Raw genomic sequence first — 18,373 nt, 5'->3', positions numbered from 1 at the left:
AGGGTGCCAAAGCTTGACAACAAACAATCCCTGCACCACCCCAGACGTTAAAAAAAAAATGCATATTCTTTGGCCAAAAACCAAGGAAACCCCCCCAACAGTGCGAGGGGTGAGGTAGGAGGAGAGAGACCACCCAGTCGATTGACCTGATCCCAAACTCTCAACATGTTAAGTGTAATTGGACTAGTCCAGCTGGATAACCCTCTATGTCAGCAATGGGCAAACTACGGCCCGGCGGACCTTTTAATCCGGCCCGCGGAGCGTGGCAAACATCGGCTGTCAGAATGTGTGTAGGCGGGGCAGCGTGAGGAACGTGAGGGGAGCTAGGCTCCTCTCACAGTCCGCCCTGAAGACCGGAATGGCGCGGGAACACGGCGAGAGGAACGCGTGGAGAAAAGGTAAGTGAATTGACACAGGGGGGACTTAATATGGGGGATGAATTCATATGGGGAATGAATTACTATAGGGGGGATGAATTACTATAGGGGGGATGAATTACTATATGGGGATGAATTACTATGGGGGATGAATTACTATGGGGGATGAATTACTATAGGGGGGATGAATTACTATGGGGGATGAATTACTATATGGGGGATGAATTACTATATGGGGGATGAATTACTATGGGGGATGAATTACTATATGGGGGATGAATTACTATGGGGGATGAATTACTATATGGGGGATGAATTACTATATGGGGGATGAATTACTATTGGGGATGAATTACTATATGGGGGATGAATTACTATGGGGGATGAATTACTATATGGGGGATGAATTACTATGGGGGATGAATTACTATATGGGGGATGAATTACTATAGGGGATGAATTACTATATGGGGGATGAATTACTATGGGGGATGAATTACTATATGGGGGATTAATTACTATGGGGGAATATTACTATACTTACTATGGATGACACATACACATCATTCATCTACTCTTGGTCCGGCCCCCGGGTCCAATATATGAACCCATTGCGGCCCTCAAGTCAAAAGGTTTGCCCACCCCTGCTCTATGTGCATGAGGGACAAAGGGGCCCTAGCTAAATTTCTACCAGCTATACCCAGAGCTTATCTGCCATGTGGTGTGTCCAATTTAAAATACGAACCAGGGCAATAGCTTTATAGTACAGGGAAATCCCAATCCCCATCTTCTTTACATCTGCAGAGAAGCGAAAACGGCAGTGGAGGCCTCCTTCCTGCCAAATGTCACAAATAGCTGACGCAGACGGCTAAAAAATATCAGTGGGAGATTGATCGGGATCGTCGAGTAGATATAACCTTTTTGACAGGATCGTTATTTTAAGAGTGTTAATATGGCCCAGCCAGGAAAGAGCCATGTCATGCCAAGCACCCAGATCCCTCTCCACCTCCCGTAAGTGCACTCTGAAATTTGCTGAATATAACAATTTAGGATCTGGAGAGATCTGAGTACCCAGATAAGTCAACGTGTGGGGTCGCAATACAAACTGGAAGGTGGACTTTAAAGAGTGGGCAAGGTATGGGGGAATCTTAACAGGTAGAATCTCTGACATCCGTAGTTTAATACTGAAATTTGACAGAGAGCCATACATATGAAATTCGGACACTAATACCGGTAGTGTTGTGAGGGGATTAGTGAGATAAAACAAAATGTCATTGGCGTAGACCAAAAGTTTATGTACCCCAGAGCCAATAGGTACCTCTGTAATATCATCATTACCTTTCCATAGTAGTGGCTCTAATACCAGAGCGAACAAGAGGGGATAGAGGACAACCCTGTCTGGTACCGTTACGGATATGTAGCGGTTCTTAGAATGTCCTGTTGATCTTACCCTAGCTGCAGGTTCAGCATATAAAGCCATGATCCAACCCATCATCCTCTACCCCAACACAAACAAAGTTTCCTCCATTAATTGCCAATCTACCCTTTCAAATGCTTTCTCAGCATCGTAGACAGCGCCAGAAAGGGGGAACAATGTGGGCTGAAACAAGTCCAATGGAGAACATTCAAGGCCCATATCGTATTGTCATGGGCTTCATGGTCCAAAATAAATCCTGTTTGATCAGGATGGATGACACCTGGAAGCAGTTCCCTCAATCTGGTCTCTATAAGCTTAGAGAAAATCTTAACGTTAGAGTTCAGCAAAGAAATGGGGCAATAATTATGATAGAACAAAGTGTCTTTCCTGGTTTAGCAATAACAACAATAGGCTTCTCTAGATAAAGGTGAGCAGGCAGTGAGGGCATTGAAATAGTCACTCATTGGACCAGCTAGCGTTGGAAAAGCCATCAGATCCTGGGCTCTTTCCCTTAGGAAGGTCTGAGATAACCAAGGCTATCTCAAGAGGAGTAACCGGTTGCTCCAAGACTTCAATTATGGCCGCTGACAGGCGGGGAAACTTCACCTCACTAACATATTGACAAATAAAGGACTTATGAGGGGCAGTCTGGGGCCGGTCAGGAGTCCATTTAATATTATACAAGGAGCTATAATATTCCCTAAAAGCATCTACAATACATGCGGAATCAACTGGTTTGTCACGAACCATCAGCTTATATACGTGGGATAAGGCCTGCTGTTTTTTTCAAGAAATGAGCCGAATGGCGTCCGCACTTATTCCCATGCTCATAAAATTTATGTGTGTAATACCTCATTTTATTTTTAGCCTGTCTCTCAAGACCGTCTGATAGCTTGTTTCTAAGATCCATCAGTGTAGACAAGTCTGAAGGGTTGAGTCTACTTTTATGACTCTGTTTAAGTGAGTGAATGTTTCGGACTAAAGTATCAATTTCCAAACTCCTGGCCTTTATAATTCTAGAACTGTGAGCAATCAACTCCCATCTAATTACTGCTTTGTGTCCCTCCCACCATGCCCCAATCGAAACCTCAGCAGCTGAATTGAGTTGGAAGTAAGTAGTAATTGATGATTCAATGGCGGTTCGGATAGTGACGTTGTCTAGAAGTGATTTGTTTAGTCACCAAGTCCAAGAAGGTCTGTGGGAGGAGTGCAGAGTCAGAGAAACTGAAGCGTGGTCAGAAATAGTAACAGAACCAATTTCCGTGGCGCAAATGTGACCCAAATGGTATTGATCGATATAAATGAGGTCAATTCTTAAATAGGAGTTATGTACAAAACTGTAATCCTTGTCAGAAGGATGGGTCACCCTCCAGCTATCCACAAGGTGAAGATCTTGTAAACACCTATGAAAATGTTTAAGGGCATTAAAAGAGAAGGTCGACTTTCCAGAAGAAGAGTCTAAATGAGTGTCTGGGGGAAGATTAAAATCCCCGCCCAGCACAAGGAGGCCCTCTCTAAAGGACAGTAACTTCCTCAATGTTTTAGAAAGGAAGTCAACGGTCTGTGTATTAGGAACATATAGATTAGCAAACGTGTAAACCTCCCCGTTGATGGTACATTTAAGAAACAGAATTCTACCCTCTGGGTCTAGCAGCTGATCATAAAGACTTATGTACTGCAATCAGTACTCCCTGTGTTTTAGAAAGAGGGGACGGGTAAGAAAACCACTGATTAAATATGGATTGAGGGAGCCTGGGTGTGGAAGCCACCATGAAGTGGGTCTCCTGGAGCAATAACAGTCAGGCCTATGCGGCATAATTCCTGCCAAAGCTTCCCACACTTAGAAGGGGAGCAGAGACCACGGACATTATAAGAGACTACTGTAAATGAAGATGCCATTCAAGCAGTCTTAAAGAGGGAACCAAGAACCCCAGGAACCAGTCCAGGGAACAGCGGAAAGACCAATTGACTCCTCCCCCGGCCCCAACCTCCGAGACACCACCAAAACCTGCATGCGAGAAAGGAGAAAAAAAGTAGACAACAGAGAAGAGGAAAAAAAAAGAAGGCAATGAACCACAGAGAGGTGTGCCTGCCACATGTTAAGTAACAAGGTACAAATCAGGACCGGGTATGGCATAGTTGGACCTCAACCCAATTCCCCTAAAAAAAAACTGTAATTCACAGTAATATCTCCTGGGATCAGACAATCCTATTGGGGGGAAGTGATTGACCACAGGGGGGAACGGACACCGACCCGGGCCGAGCTGAACAGCAAAAACAAAAGAGAGGGACTTTAACGGAGAAGCCCATAAAGTGTAAACAAAAACCACCTTCATCTGCGCTCCCAAACTGCCAGCCAAAAAAAAGGCGAATAGCCAAAGGAGCACAAATAAAGGGCACATTAGTGTGACATATAGGAAGACATTTAAATTGCACAAATATTTAGTTGTAAATAAACAACCAATAAACCAGAAAACTGGAAAGCTTCAATTTGAGCGTCCACGGGAGTCAGGCAAACTTTCAAGTCCTTGACATTGACGTCAACGGGTGCATTGAGGAGCCGGTTCCCAGTTGCCAGCTGTCTGGACCCACAGGAATTTGCACATCACTGGAGTATCGCCAATCTTGAAAGTCCACCTGAGGCAGATCCAGAATTTCCAGGAATGTAGAAAGATCATCTTTGGTGCGCAAAACCACAGTCTTACCATTCCTACGGGCAGTCACACAGAAGGGAAAACCTCATCAATTTTGCACCCCCTCCTGTCCTAGGAAGGCCAGGGCTCTCCTTCTCTTAAGGGTGCATCTGGATAGGTCAGGGAAGAGAAACAGGCAGGCCCCATCGAAATCCACGTGCTGTTTGCCCCGCATAGCAGACATAATTGCCTCCTTAACACTCTATATATGTAGGCGGCAAATAACGTCTCTGGCCTTTTTAACGTCCTGTGGTGGTGGAAGTACAGCACGATGTGCCCAATCAATTTCAACCGCAGTGGTAGCAGATTCCGACTATAGATCCCTTGGAGTGGGGGCATCGAATCTTGTGCACAAGTCTCTTCCGGCAAACCACGGATCCGTATATTTTGATGTCTCCCCAATCTCTCTTTCATAGTCATCTAGCTGTATCAAAGAATCAAGCATATGTTCATGCGTGCGGGAGGCCTCCCCAAGTTTTGTAACCGAATGAACTAGTGTTTCATGAGCAGATTCTACAGCTTCCACCCTGTGGCCTACAGCAGTGATATCGGACCGCACCATGTCCATGGCCTCCTTAAATGAAGATTCAACTGTGGCAATCAACTGAATCATGTCAGCTTTAGTGGGCAAGGCCCTAATGTGCTCTCTGATATCCCAGTCTCCCGCTACTTCATCCAGGACCGAACCCGCGGTCGAGGGTAATGTAGAGGCATGAGAGGTAGTGGGACTGACGCTGCATACCTGGCCCCCAGCCTGTGGTATCACCTTGGTTGTAGGTAACTGCAGGAGGAGAGGCCCTATGTGTTGAGCGGTCCGGCACCATCTTGGAATACTTGTGGCGCAAACCCAGGGATCCAGCAAATTAAGTGTCGAGTGCCCTGTCTGGTCTGGGGGGGGGGGGTCGAGTGGGGGTAGAACATACCTGCTGCCTCCCTGGCATCTCAATGTGTGGTGCCTGCTCCGTCCGAGCCCTATGAAGCGGTATTCAGCCCTGAGCAAGCAGGAGCTCTCAGGCTGCATCTCCTCCATAGCTAGGCCACGCCCCCATAAGAAATCATGTTAAATGGACTTTCTTCAAAATGCCAAACGCTGCAGGAAACGCTTAGATGTGAACCTAGGATTAATAGCTTAATCAGGCAACTGCCATCTACAGCATTGTCTGGGAGACCATGGTTAGATTTGCTTTTCAATGATTTGTGAAAACTTAAGACTAAAGAAAAGATCTGTAAAGTATTAAGTCAATTGCAAGAGTAACCCTTAAAGTTTTCAGTGGAATAAGGGACATCTTGAATGTCCAAAATGTTCTGGCAGCCTCCATTTTTTTGCCCAGTAACTGCACTTGACATGTGATGTGCATTTTTTTTTCAACCCTATGAGAGAGTTTGCATCACCAGATTATGAACTCTCCCATAGAATTTGTCATGTGTGGGCCAGGCTCAGATTTTGACAAGCAGCTCTATAGCTTCATCAGTAAAATGGAGGGCAGTAAATGGAGGGCCTAGATGATAAATGTTCAAATCTAAAAAGTATCTTGATTGAGAACTTTTTTCAAGGTCTATCTCCTCTTTAGAAAGCCTACATGTCACACAACTAAAAATAAGTTTTTGTATATTTTTCTTTTAGGCTCTATTCACACTAGGGCGTTTCAAATCGTGCGATTTGAAAACGTGCTGTGAAAATTTGAAAACGCATGATCGCGCATTCAGATGCCATTCATTTAAATGGCACCTGAAAACGCAAGGTGTTTTTTCCGCGACCACGGCACATTTTTTTGCACGACAAACACACCGTTGTCACACAAACAAAATTGCTGGATGGCCAAAAGTGGTTCCGGAACCTTTGAGTGTCACGTGTCCCGCAATTTTGTTTTCGCAGTCGCTGCATGTTTGCCGCACAGAAAAACGTGCCGCGATTGTGGCAAAATCGCCCCATTGAAATAAATGGCACCTGAACCCGTGATTGCACGTTTTCACAGCAGTTTTTCAGATCAGGGGCAGAATTGCAGGAATTCTGCCTGCGATTTGAAACACCCTAGTGTGAATGGAGCCTTAATGTGATGGCCAATAAGTGTTTAGCTGCCTGCTCCAAGATTTTAATAAAATCATGACCAAGTAGGGACTTCTAAGGCACTCTCACTCTCTCATATTGGTCACTGGAATTTCAACATGGCACTCATGGTAAAGAACTCTCTGAGGATCTGAAAAAAAGAATGGTTGCTCTACATAAAGATGTCCTAGGCTATAAGAAGATTGCCAAGACCCTGAAATAGAGCTGCAGCATGGTGGCTAAGATCATAGAGCGGTTTAACAGGACAGGTTCCACTAAGAACAGGCCTTGCCATGGTCGACCAAACAGGTTGAGTGCACGTGCTCAGCGTCATATCCAGAGGTTATCTTTGGGAAATAGACGTATGGGTGCTGCCAGCGTTGCTGCAGATGTTGAAGATGTGGGGGGTCAGCCTGTCAGTGCTCAGACCATACGCCACACACTGCATCAAACTGGTCTGCATGGCTGTCGCCCCAGAAGTAAGCCGCTTCTAAAGATGATGCACAAGAAAGCCCGCAAACAGTTTGCTGAAGACAAGCAGACTAAGGACATGGATTAGTGGAACCTTGTCCTGTGGTCTGATGAGACTAAGATAAACTAATTTGGTTCAGATGGTGTTAAGCGTGTGTTGTGGCAACCAGGTGAGGAGTACAAAGACAAGTGTGTCTTGCCTACAGTCAAGCATGGTGGTGGGAGTGTCATGGTCTCTAACATCCACCAGCTCCGTGATGTCATCATGGAGGAGTGGAAGAGGACTCCAGTGGCAACCTGTGAAGCTCTGGTGGGCTCCATGCCCAAGAGGATAAGGGCAGTGCTAGGAAATAATGGTGGCCACACAAAATATTGACACTTTGGGGCCCAATTTGGACATTTTCACTTAGGGCTGTACTCACTTTTGTTGCCAGCGGTTTAGACATTAATGGCTGTGTGTTGAGTTATTTTGAGGGGACAGCAAATTTACCCTGTTATACAAGCTGTACACTCACTACTTTACATTGTAGCAAAGTGTCATTTCTTAAATGTTGTCACATTGAAAGATATAATAAAATATTTACAAAAATGTGAGGGGTGTATTCACTTCTGTGAGATACTGTACATTTTGTTTGAGAGGCACTGTATATTCTATTTTAATATTTGTTTTTGACTGTGCGTGGTGGATTACCTTATTTATTAATAATTTTATTAACCAAGGAATTAAGCCATGCTTAACTCCTTCATGACCAGAATACGAGTCCAAATGTCCAGTACCCCTTTGCTGTAAGAAGATTATTAACCTTCATCCTATGGTTACTGCCAAATTACATGTACAGTATACCATATATGCTTTAAAGAAGGCCTGGATTGTTTCCTAGATACACAGAATATAGCTGGTTACTAACATTTATAGGTAAAGTTGATCCATGGAATATCCGATTGCCTCTCGGGGGATCAGGAAGGAATTTTTTCCCCTGCAGGAGCAAATTGGATCATGCTTTGCTGTGTTTTTTGCCTTCCTCTGGATCAACTGTGGGTATAGGATTATAACTTTTTTTTTTTCCAATGGTTGAACTGGAAGGACTTTTGTCTTTTTTCAGCCAGACTAACTAGGTAGCTATATATACCAATTATGCTAAATTGTGTCTGGGTGTCTAATGTTACATGGTTAATCTGGTTGAAAAAAAAACACAAGTCCATACAGTTTAACCACCAGAAAAAAAACACACACACAACACACAAATAGAAAAACCTCCATATACACAATTCAATACCCACAGTCGATTCAGAGAAAGGCAAAAAAACATCCCAATAAAGCATGAATCTGGGGATGGGGGAGGGGGGGGTGAAATATTTTCCTGATCCCCCAAGAGGCAATCTGATATTCCCTGGATCAACTTTATCTATACATATTAGTATCCAGTTATATTATGCATTTAGGAATCAATCCAGGCCTTTCTTAAATCAATCTAATGAGCTGGCCAGAATCAGCTCTTGAGGGAGTCTATTCCACATTTTCACAGATCTTACTGTGAAGAAGCCTTTCCGTATTTGGAGATTCAATCTCTTTTCCTCCAGCCATAAAGAGTGCCTCCTTATCCTCTGTGATGACCTTAAAGTGAATAACTCTAAACCAAGTACACTATATGGACCACCTATGTATTTATATATGTTGATCATGTCCTCCCTTAATCTAAGGGTCTAGGCTTAAAAAAAGCTCTTTCTACCAAAAGAATTAATACGTGTGTGTATGTGTGTGTCTGTCTGTTTGTGTGTGGTACATCCTCCCTTTTATTTTATTTTTTTGTCACAGCAGGCAAGAATATGTTGGATAGTCCAATTTACAGTTAGTGTGTAACTTTATAGTAATGCCATAAATAGGACTGAGTACTTCTTGAAATTAAATGGCCTGTTGTGTCTAGGGTTTTAACTTTAGAAAATGAGTTTTTTGTTGTTTTTTTTAATGGACTTCTGAGTGGCTTAAAGTGTAAATATGGTCATAATCTAAAATCGTACATATATTCATTTTCACATTGTATTTCCATTATTTCAAACCTACTCCAGTTTACTACTTGAAGTTCTTTCACACATTTTCACTATGCCCCTATGCTTAGGCACTGATATGTCACAAAATTTGCAGAGCCTGCCTTCTAAACTACAATGGTACTAAGAAGAGACGTTTCAGAAGGTGGAGTCCGTGCAGGTTTTACTGCTTGCAGGCAGCAAGGTACCATTAGAAACTGAAATTAAACAGCAGAGGAGAAACTGCAAAGCATGCAGGGGATCCAGGAAATCGTGGACATATGACTAGCAAACAGGCAGCACTCACAGCATAAAAAGGAGGTTTTTCATGTAAGCTTATAATGGATTGTCATTATACCTATTTTTGTATTGCTATTGCAATGCTGACCCATATCACCCCACTCAGACCTCAGTTTTTTGCTAGTTTCCTGTAGGTAATGGTTCTCTTCTCTCTTTTAGAGAATTTCTATGCTTAACCCCTTCATGCCGGCACCTCCCGGCCCTTTAAGAGTTTCGGGAGGAGGGGCGGGGTTTAGGGATCATGTGACCGCCGTGATGCATCGTCACGGCGGTCACATGATCGGGAAAGATCCCGATCGAAAGAGAAGACCGGGACCTTTCCGTGAGTGCCGGACATGTGCTGGGAGCGCGCAGGGTGCGCGCTCTCAGCACATATTTTTTTTTCTTAATTGAACGCAAATGTGCGGCCGCTCGGCATCTAGGCCCAGACGCCAGGAGGCCACACATTTGTTTGCGGCCGGCGTGAAGAGGTTTTAATTAATTCTTATTTACTTAGATATTTTTCAATCAACTCCTCATTGCCGTCTGCTATAACAGTATAAGCAGTGCATCTGGATTGGTGCATAGTTACATAGTTAGTCCGGCTGAAAAAAGACAAAAGTCCATCCATCTCAACCATAGGAAAAAAAAAAAGTTATAATCCTACACCCACAGTTGATCCAGAGAAAGGTAAAAGAAAAAACCCAGCAAAGCATGATCCAATTTGCTCCTGCTGGGAAAAAAAATTCCTTCCTGATCCTCCGAGAGGCAATCGGATATTCCCTGGTGCAACCTCAGAAATTCTTTGGGAACTCTACCCAGACCCCACCCTGTGGGGACGACCTGTAATATTGCTTCAGACCCTAGATCCTACATGGGTGCTTACTGGGGCACATAGTGCAATGTGTGTAGTTAGCTGCAGGGTGTTATACAGGTCCAGCAAGGCCACAGTCTACTTTCGTGGTCCCCACCAGCACGGGCGACGCCTGGATTCATATATTGACCAGTAATGTGACAGGTTTGACGTGTTATCTGATAGTTACTGTAGTCTTTAACCACTTCATGTCTGGACACTTTCACCCCCTTCCTGTCCAGGCCAGCTTTCAGTGGTGTCACACTTTGAATGACAATTGTCATGCAACACTGTACCCATTTGAATATTTTAGCATTTTTTTGAGACAGATAAAACTTTATTTTGGTGGTATTTATTCACCACTGGGAATTTCTTTTGCTATATAAATGAAAAAGTCCAAAAATTTTGAAAGTGTTTTTCTTATAAACTTTTGCAAATAAATCATCTTTCTTCATAAATCTTGGCCAAAATTTATTCAATTATCTTTTTAGTAAAAAAAAATAACTCAAATTAGTTTATAACCAAAAATTCTAATTTTTCAAAAAACGTTTTAAAATATTTTTTTATTTAATTTTTTTTAACATACTGTCACCCTAGCAGTACAGTGTCACCATAGTGACACTGTACTACTTGTGGGGGGTGATGAAGTTTTTTTTCTACACTGATTGCTGTGAGAGCTGTGATTGGTCACAGCTTGTCACATGGTACAAGGCTGTTGTGAATAGCCTTGTAATATGTGATCTCTGTGATCATTCACAGATTTTACTAGTAGTAAGCAATGATGTCAGAAGTGACATCTTGTTTACCACTGTTCATGTGATCACTGATTGGCCAATCAGTGATCACATGATCGGGACCTCACACAGGGGTCCCGTACAGCGATCGGTGTTCCGCTGTGTCCGTGGTGCACCGTGCTCCCAGGGTGCGCGCACAGGCTAAAATGGCAGGCGCCGTTTATGAACGGCAACCTGCCCCTGCACTGCTTCCGCCCGGCCATTTATATACATGGGCCGGACGGGAAATGGTTAAGCAAGTGTGAGACTTAACATCTTCACTACTTGCAATAGTTATTAGTGTCTCCTACATAGTATTAGTTTTTTAATTTAAAACTATTATTGAGTGTTTAATATTTAAAACTTGGAAGTAAAATTTCCACCATTCACAGCGTAGTTTGAGGTGGATGATTAGGTGCTACATTTCACCTTAAGTCACACTATTACCACCACTTCTGCCCAGAGCCCTTATTAAAAAAGTACTCGGCACTTCCTTCTGGTTTTTGCCAACCCAGTTGTCGACCAACTTGTAGCGGTGTATCCTTCTTTGGACACGTTTACCCCATTTCTGCACCCTAACCCATGACTACCCCACAAGGGAATACCCTAACTGGTGGCAATGGCAGAAACCAGGTGCAGGGGGAATCACCATAAAGGCTTAGGTAAAACATTTGCTCTGTCAATGGCATGGAAAGCACTCAAACCGCTTGGAGTGGAATTGCTTCCCTTGCACCAGAGAAGGACCCTATTTTAACATGGATTTCTGCTCCTGATATTATCTCTCTCTGGCACACAACAAGAAGTCTCTGACCATGGCAGATTTCCCTGAAACTATGTCAAAACTGCTTAGACAATGAATGGCCATAATTCAGCCATCACTGTTCTCCACTTCCACCTTAGCTACTAGAAGTGGAACGATCTCCCTTAGAAGAGATAGACCTGCAAAGCTTTGAAGAAGACACAGGTGGTGTTAGAGGAAGCCACGGAATATTTCTCTCAGCCTCCCAATCAACCTGATACTATGGCTTCACGCAGTATGCTTGCTAATATAGATACACTCACTTCTGCTGTTCTTGGTCTCATCAGGCCCTTCTGGATACTAAGTAACCTCCAAGTCTAAAGACATTTCCCTATTCATGAACAAATAGAATGGTGATTGGATTTCTCCTGAATAGGTTTTCACCCCTCTGAGAATCATTGCTGAACTACAGTCTATCCAAAAAAGTCCCCTCCCACTTTTTTGCATTAAAAAAAAAAAAAATGTTTACCTATGTTAAACCGCTCTGGTCACGTGATCCTGCAGCTTTGCATAAGGGAGCGCATGACAATGGAAGTAAATTTAGGGAGCCATGAAATGTGCTGCAGCTGTGGGATCACATGACTGGAGTGGATTAAGAACAGTTAAATATGCAGATCTTTCTTTATACAGGTTAGGCAGGATATATTGTGCAATAGTGGTGCATTTATTTTTAACTGTTTTTTATCTTATGAGTATTTCAGTAATTCCAAAACGAATCTGTAATAGGCTCTTACTATCTGATACTCTTTTTTTTTTTTTTTTTTTTTTTTTTTATTTCTGTTGCATGCGTATATGCATTTCTGTTGCATGTACATATATAAAGTGTGTGTGTGTGTGTATGGGCTACTCTTAAGAGCTGTAATTCCTAAACCCTTCCTCCAATTTGGAAGTACATACACTCAAATTAAACCTGAGAGTGTGCACTTTTAGCCCATATCCATTATATAACTATCACTTGAATATGTTTTGGTAAATACCTGAAAAAAACTAAAATTGTGCCTGTGTCCAAATATATATGGACCCAACTGTGTGCGTATGTATAATTATATATATATATATATATATATATATATATATACACACACACTGTATATGTGTGTGTGTATATATGAATATATATATATATACACACTATATCCAGTTTGGGTTTGCACAATTTGGATTTGCCTGTGTCACACAGTCAGTTGCTCTAAAGCCTGGGGAACAGACCAGTCATCTCTGTGAGAGCTGCAAGGTTGGTGAAAGCTGTAAAACAGCATATGTCTTGTTTATTTTGTGGAACACTGTGCAGCACCTGTAAATAGACTTGTACGTAGCATGAATAAACCCAGCAATCTTTTGTCGCTACATCACTTGATTGGTATCTGTGCTTGAAAGTGTGCTTACTGCAGAGAACTTTGTACCTGCTACCAATCCCCAGCTTACAAAATATATATTATATATATGCGTGTGTGTTTTTTACCCATACTTTCTATGTTGTTAATCTTATGATTTTTATAAATCATAGTTTACATAATATTGTGTTTTGTTGTAGCCTTGATGAAAGGAGAGGTTTTTTTTTCTGGTCCCCAAAATGAGTTGGCTGTTATTTTTAATGTAAACATTAATTGGAGTTTTATCATTCGTCTTTCTGGTAACTCACTGAGTATCCACAGAAGGTTAGCCCTGTTGTGAGAAGTCTAACATAAGCAAATTAGTTCTCAGAATGTTTTGTCCTTTTTTCTATTTTGTATGAACTCCTATCGAAGTCCTAGCTCCTCTTGGATGCTTATTTCTTCATTACAGTATCTAAAATCCACAGCCTCTAACAGACTTTGTCTTGCCAACAGGGTCTCAAAAAGAACACCCTGCTTCCAAGTCCACTATTGCCAGGCAGATAGGACAACTCATTGTAAGAGCATACAGTCAGGTCCATAAATATTGGGACATCAACACAATTCTAACATTTTTGACTCTATACACCACCACAATGGATTTAAAATGAAATGATGTGCTTTAACTGCAGACTGTCAGCTTTAATTTGAGGGTATTTACATCCAAATCAGGTGAACGGTGTAGGAATTACAACAGTTTGCATATGTGCCTCCCACTTGTTAAGGGACCAAAAGTAATGGGACAGAATAATCAGAAATCAAACTTTCACTTTTTAATACTTGGTTGCAAATCCTTTGCAGTCAATTACAGCCTGAAGTCTGGAAAGCATAGACATCACCAGACGCTGGGTTTCATCCCTGGTGATGCTCTGCCAGGCCTCTACTGCAACTGTCTTCAGTTCTTGCTTGTTCTTGGGGCATTTTCCCTTCAGTTTTGTCTTCAGCAAGTGAAATGCATGCTCAATCGGATTCAGGTCAGGTGATTGACTTGGCCATTGCATAACATTCCACTTCTTTCCCTTAAAAAACTCTTTGATTGCTTTTGCAGTATTCTTTGGGTAATTGTCCATCTGCACTGTGAAGCGGCGTCCAATGAGTTCTGAAGCATTTGGCTGAATATGAGCAGATAATATTGCCCGAAACACTTCAGAATTCATCCTGCTGCTTTTGTCAGCAGTCACATCATCAATAAATACAAGAGAACCAGTTCCATTGGCAGCCATACATGCCCACGCCATGACACTACCATCACCATGCTTCACTGATGAGGTGGTATGCTTAGGATCATGAGCAGTTCCTTTCCTTCTCCATACTCTTCTCTTCCCATCACTCTGGTACAAGTTGATATTGGTCTCATCTGTCCATAGGATGTTGTTCCAGAACTGTGAAGGCTTTTTTAGATGTCATTTGGCAAACTCTAATCTGGCCTTCCTGTTTTTGAGGCTCACCAATGGTTTACATCTTGTGGTGAACCCTCTGTATTCACTCTGGTGAAGTCTTCTCTTGATTGTTGACTTTGACACACATACACCTACCTCCTGGAGAGTGTTCTTGATCTGGCCAACTGTTGTGAAGGGTGTTTTCTTCACCAGGGAAAGAATTCTTCGGTCATCCACCACAGTTGTTTTCCGTGTTCTTCCGGGTCTTTTGGTGTTGCTGAGCTAACCAGTGCGTTCCTTCTTTTTAAGAATGTTCCAAACAGTTGTTTTGGCCACGCCTAATGTTTTTGCTATCTCTCTGATGGGTTTGTTTTTTGTTTTTTCAGCCTAATGTCGGCTTGCTTCACTGATAGTGACAGCTCTTTGGATCTCATCTTGCGAGTTGACAGCAACAGATTCCAAATGCAAATAGCACACTTGAAATGAACTCTGGACCTTTTATCTGCTCATTGTAATTGGGATAGTGAGGGAATAACACACACCTGGCCATGGAATGGCTGAGAAGCCATTTGTCCCATTACTTTTGGTCCCTTAACAAGTGGGAGGCACATATGCAAACTGTTGTAATTCCTACACCGTTCACCTGATTTGGATGTAAATACCATCAAATTAAAGCTGACAGTCTGCACATCTTGTTCGTTTCATTTCAAATCCATTGTGGTGGTGTATAGAGCTAAAAATGTTAGAATTGTGTCGATCTCCCAATATTTATGGACCTGACTGTATACTCTGAAGGATATAGTACCTCCCTGTTGCTCAGCTTTGTAAGGCTGCCACCTGGTAATCAGTTCATACGTTCTCCACGTTCTACTGCTGATGCAGTTTATGGCCACAAGGTTCTTCCTGCAGCACTCTGAGTCATGTCTTTGCCCTTTTCTGTTTTGTTGAGTCATTGGTACAATTCTGATTCCTTGCTTGGGGACATCCCAAGATCTATAAATATCCAGCCTGTGTCCTGTACTGTACGATTAAGGTAAAATGAATTTTGACTTTCCTGTAAATTCCATTTATTGGAGTACAGTACAGAACACAGGCCACCCTCCCTCTGTTCCTGTTACTTTGTATGACTTGCTAAAAAAAAAACACAAAGAGGGGTAGGGTTATGGGGGAATGCTCAAAGGGGGCATATCCAAAAGCTTTGCTAGTGTCCATTTGCCTGAAAGTAGCAGCCTATAACCCATTGTCTATTAATATCCAGCCTGTGTCCTGTGCTGTAAGATATGAAATTAGTAAGTCAATTTATTTACATTCATTACCTTAAGATCATCTTCCATTTCCGTCATCCTGCGTTCCAAAACCCTCTTCTCCTGTAAAAGAAAAAAAAAGCTTTACTGTTTGCCTGTATACCAGTATTTAGGAAGGAAGAACATTGACCACTTACTCTCTTTTCAACCTCTAGCAGTCCAGCCTGACTTGAGGATTGGTCCTGTTTCTGAAATTCATATAAGGTGAACAAATGTGTAAGTTTGGTTATAAAGAAGGAAAAACTGCGATATGGATTTTTTTTTAAATGTGCATTTAAAAGCAGATACCCTTATACAATAAAGAGTCATATTTAATGCAAATTCTTCAGTACAGTAACCTATAGCAATAGGAAATAATGTTGTACCAGTCAAGCTTCAGCAAAGTGAATTCTTTTCTGTTTGCTACACAAAAGAACTCTATAAAAATTCTTAATTTAATAAGACAGTCTTAAGTTACACATGTAGGAAATGTTGACTGTAAAATTGTAATCTAAAGCTGATTAGGCCATGCATTTAGTCTTAAAATGCAGGTGTTCATCTATAAATCATGGCTTTAAATGATCAAGCCATGGAGTCAAACTTCAGAGTGTAAACAGAGCAATACAATTACACTGGCTTGGGTCTGTGGTGGCAACACTCGAAGTAGAAAGAAGGAAAAGGCAGAGATACGGTTTATTTGCAAAGTCTCTTGGTGTCCTTAGATCAAAATTTTTATGTGTGGGAGTTATTGTGTTTTTAAAATAAGGGTTTTCCTTTACAAATGGCTAAGTATTTCAATTGCATTCAAACCTCCACAGTGAATTGAACTAATCTGCTGTATTATTACACATTAAAGCCTTACTTTTCATTTTAAGGGTCCATGCGCACTGGGCTTTAAAAAAAACACTAGTTCCCTTGGCAGAAAAAAACGCTCCTATAGAGCGTTTTTGTACAGGAGTTGAGGAACATTCAGTGTTTTTTGTTTTTTTTTCTGGCAGAAAACTGCCCTCAAAAGCACAACACAGAAGGGTTTTTTTCTGTCTCTAAATGCTGAGCTTAAAATATGCCTCTAAACTTTCTAGTGTGCATGGACACATAGGATAACATTGAGATTCTTCTAAAAGGCAAAACTCGTCTAAAAGCAGGATTGTTTATGCCAGTGTGCATGGACCTTAACTGCTGTGAAGTGATCACTACCTTGAAGTTAATGTGACATTATCTTTAAGATTCATGGTGTGCTGGCAATATATGCATTGATTCACAGTGCTTTCAAACTAGGCTCACAGATGGCAATAGAAACATATGGAAGTTCTAACTCCTCCCTACTATCTATAACAAAATGGTTTGGCTTATATTGGGCTTTAGTTGTCAAGACATAACAGAGGCTTATCTCCAGTGAAAACTTGGAAACATATTGCCAGGTATATACCCAGGTCTTATGTGGTCTTCAGTCTGAAAGGAGTGAAATGACCACATTGGCAAAAGCCTAGGATGGTGGGCTATATTTTGTGGCCAAAAAATTTGGTATTGGCATAGTTATGCAGAGGGGTACAATATGGTAATCTGCTCTTAGTGTTCTTTCCAAATTTTCAGGTTTGATTCAGTGTTAAGTAACTGTATATGGTTTAATTTCAAATAATCAAGCATTGATGCTTTGCAGCTACCTGGCAAGTGTTAAAGACTTGTCACAAGGGTTTATTATAAAAGTTGTTCATTTGCAAATTGGAGTTACTTAACCTTCACAACTCTTTCCAGCTTGGCTTTGATATCTGCAAGCTCCAGCTGGGCTTCTCGGAGGTTGCTTTTCAACTTTTCATTTTCAGTGTAGGCGCTTTCATATAGCTAAACAAAGAAAACAAAAACTTTAATTTACTGTAAAAAGGATAGTGATCAACATATGTAGTTTAAACAACATTGCATAATAACAGGCTGTCAGCAAGCGCGACGGCGCATGGATCTGCGCATGCGCAAAACGCCAATGCGCTCTAATCAGCTGGCGCTAGGACCTGGGCGGCGGCGCGGATGCGCGCCCGGCACCAATGACGGCGCTGGGCGCCCTATTTAAACCAGCTCTGCATAGACACTAATTGCCATATGGTCTATTTATCCTGTTCCTGTGTATCTGCTGATTGACTTGTTGCCGACTCTGCTTGATCCTGACCTCTGCTGACCATCTCCTGCTCTGACCCCTGGCTCGTTTGACTACTCTCCTGGATATCCCTATTGATCTGAACTCCTGTTACCGAACCCGGCGAGTGACCTGACTATTCTTTGCCTGCTGCCTTGTACCTCGCTGACCCCACCGTTACCGAACCGGCCCATCTGACCACGCTTGCTACTCTGCTATCCATCTGTCCTGCACGGATCCGGTCATCACTGCTCAGACCTTTCCGCCTCTTCACGTCAGGCTCTCTATCGGTATATACCTCTGGCGGATCCCTCTACCACAGGCGGGTGTACTGTGGTAGAGGGATCAAGCAGACTGGGGCTTAGACTTTGCGCTTTGGGGAATCCTGTCCTGTGGATTGTTAGAGGCAATGTCAGGCGGTGTCTGACACAGGCTATCCTCCTATAGTAACACAGAATTTTTCTGTAGAGTCCATT

The 18,373-nt window shown here is 42.3% G+C and overlaps 1 protein-coding gene across 8 annotated transcripts in view; it reads right to left on the bottom strand.

Annotated features, from left to right (window-relative positions):
* The window catches only part of LOC149462016 (protein phosphatase 1 regulatory subunit 12B-like), a 211,580-nt gene that overhangs the window by 10,349 nt on the left and 182,858 nt on the right, over positions 1-18,373 (bottom strand). For all 8 annotated transcript variants that reach the window (XM_089677575.1, XM_089677579.1, XM_089677576.1 and 5 more), the window contains 3 exons: positions 17,507-17,611; positions 15,928-15,978; positions 15,803-15,853 (listed from right to left, as the gene is read on the bottom strand). In XM_089677575.1, the coding sequence (XP_089533701.1) occupies positions 15,803-15,853; positions 15,928-15,978; positions 17,507-17,611 (207 nt within the window). The remainder of the gene's footprint in view (positions 1-15,802; positions 15,854-15,927; positions 15,979-17,506; positions 17,612-18,373) is intronic.

This window comes from Staurois parvus, unplaced genomic scaffold, assembly GCF_062004578.1.
Source record: "Staurois parvus isolate SC_StPar_1 unplaced genomic scaffold, SC_StPar_1.0 ptg000188l, whole genome shotgun sequence".
NCBI classification, from domain to species: domain Eukaryota; kingdom Metazoa; phylum Chordata; class Amphibia; order Anura; family Ranidae; genus Staurois; species Staurois parvus.
Note: the sequence above shows the minus strand (reverse complement) of the source record. Positions and strands in the feature narration are given on the sequence as shown.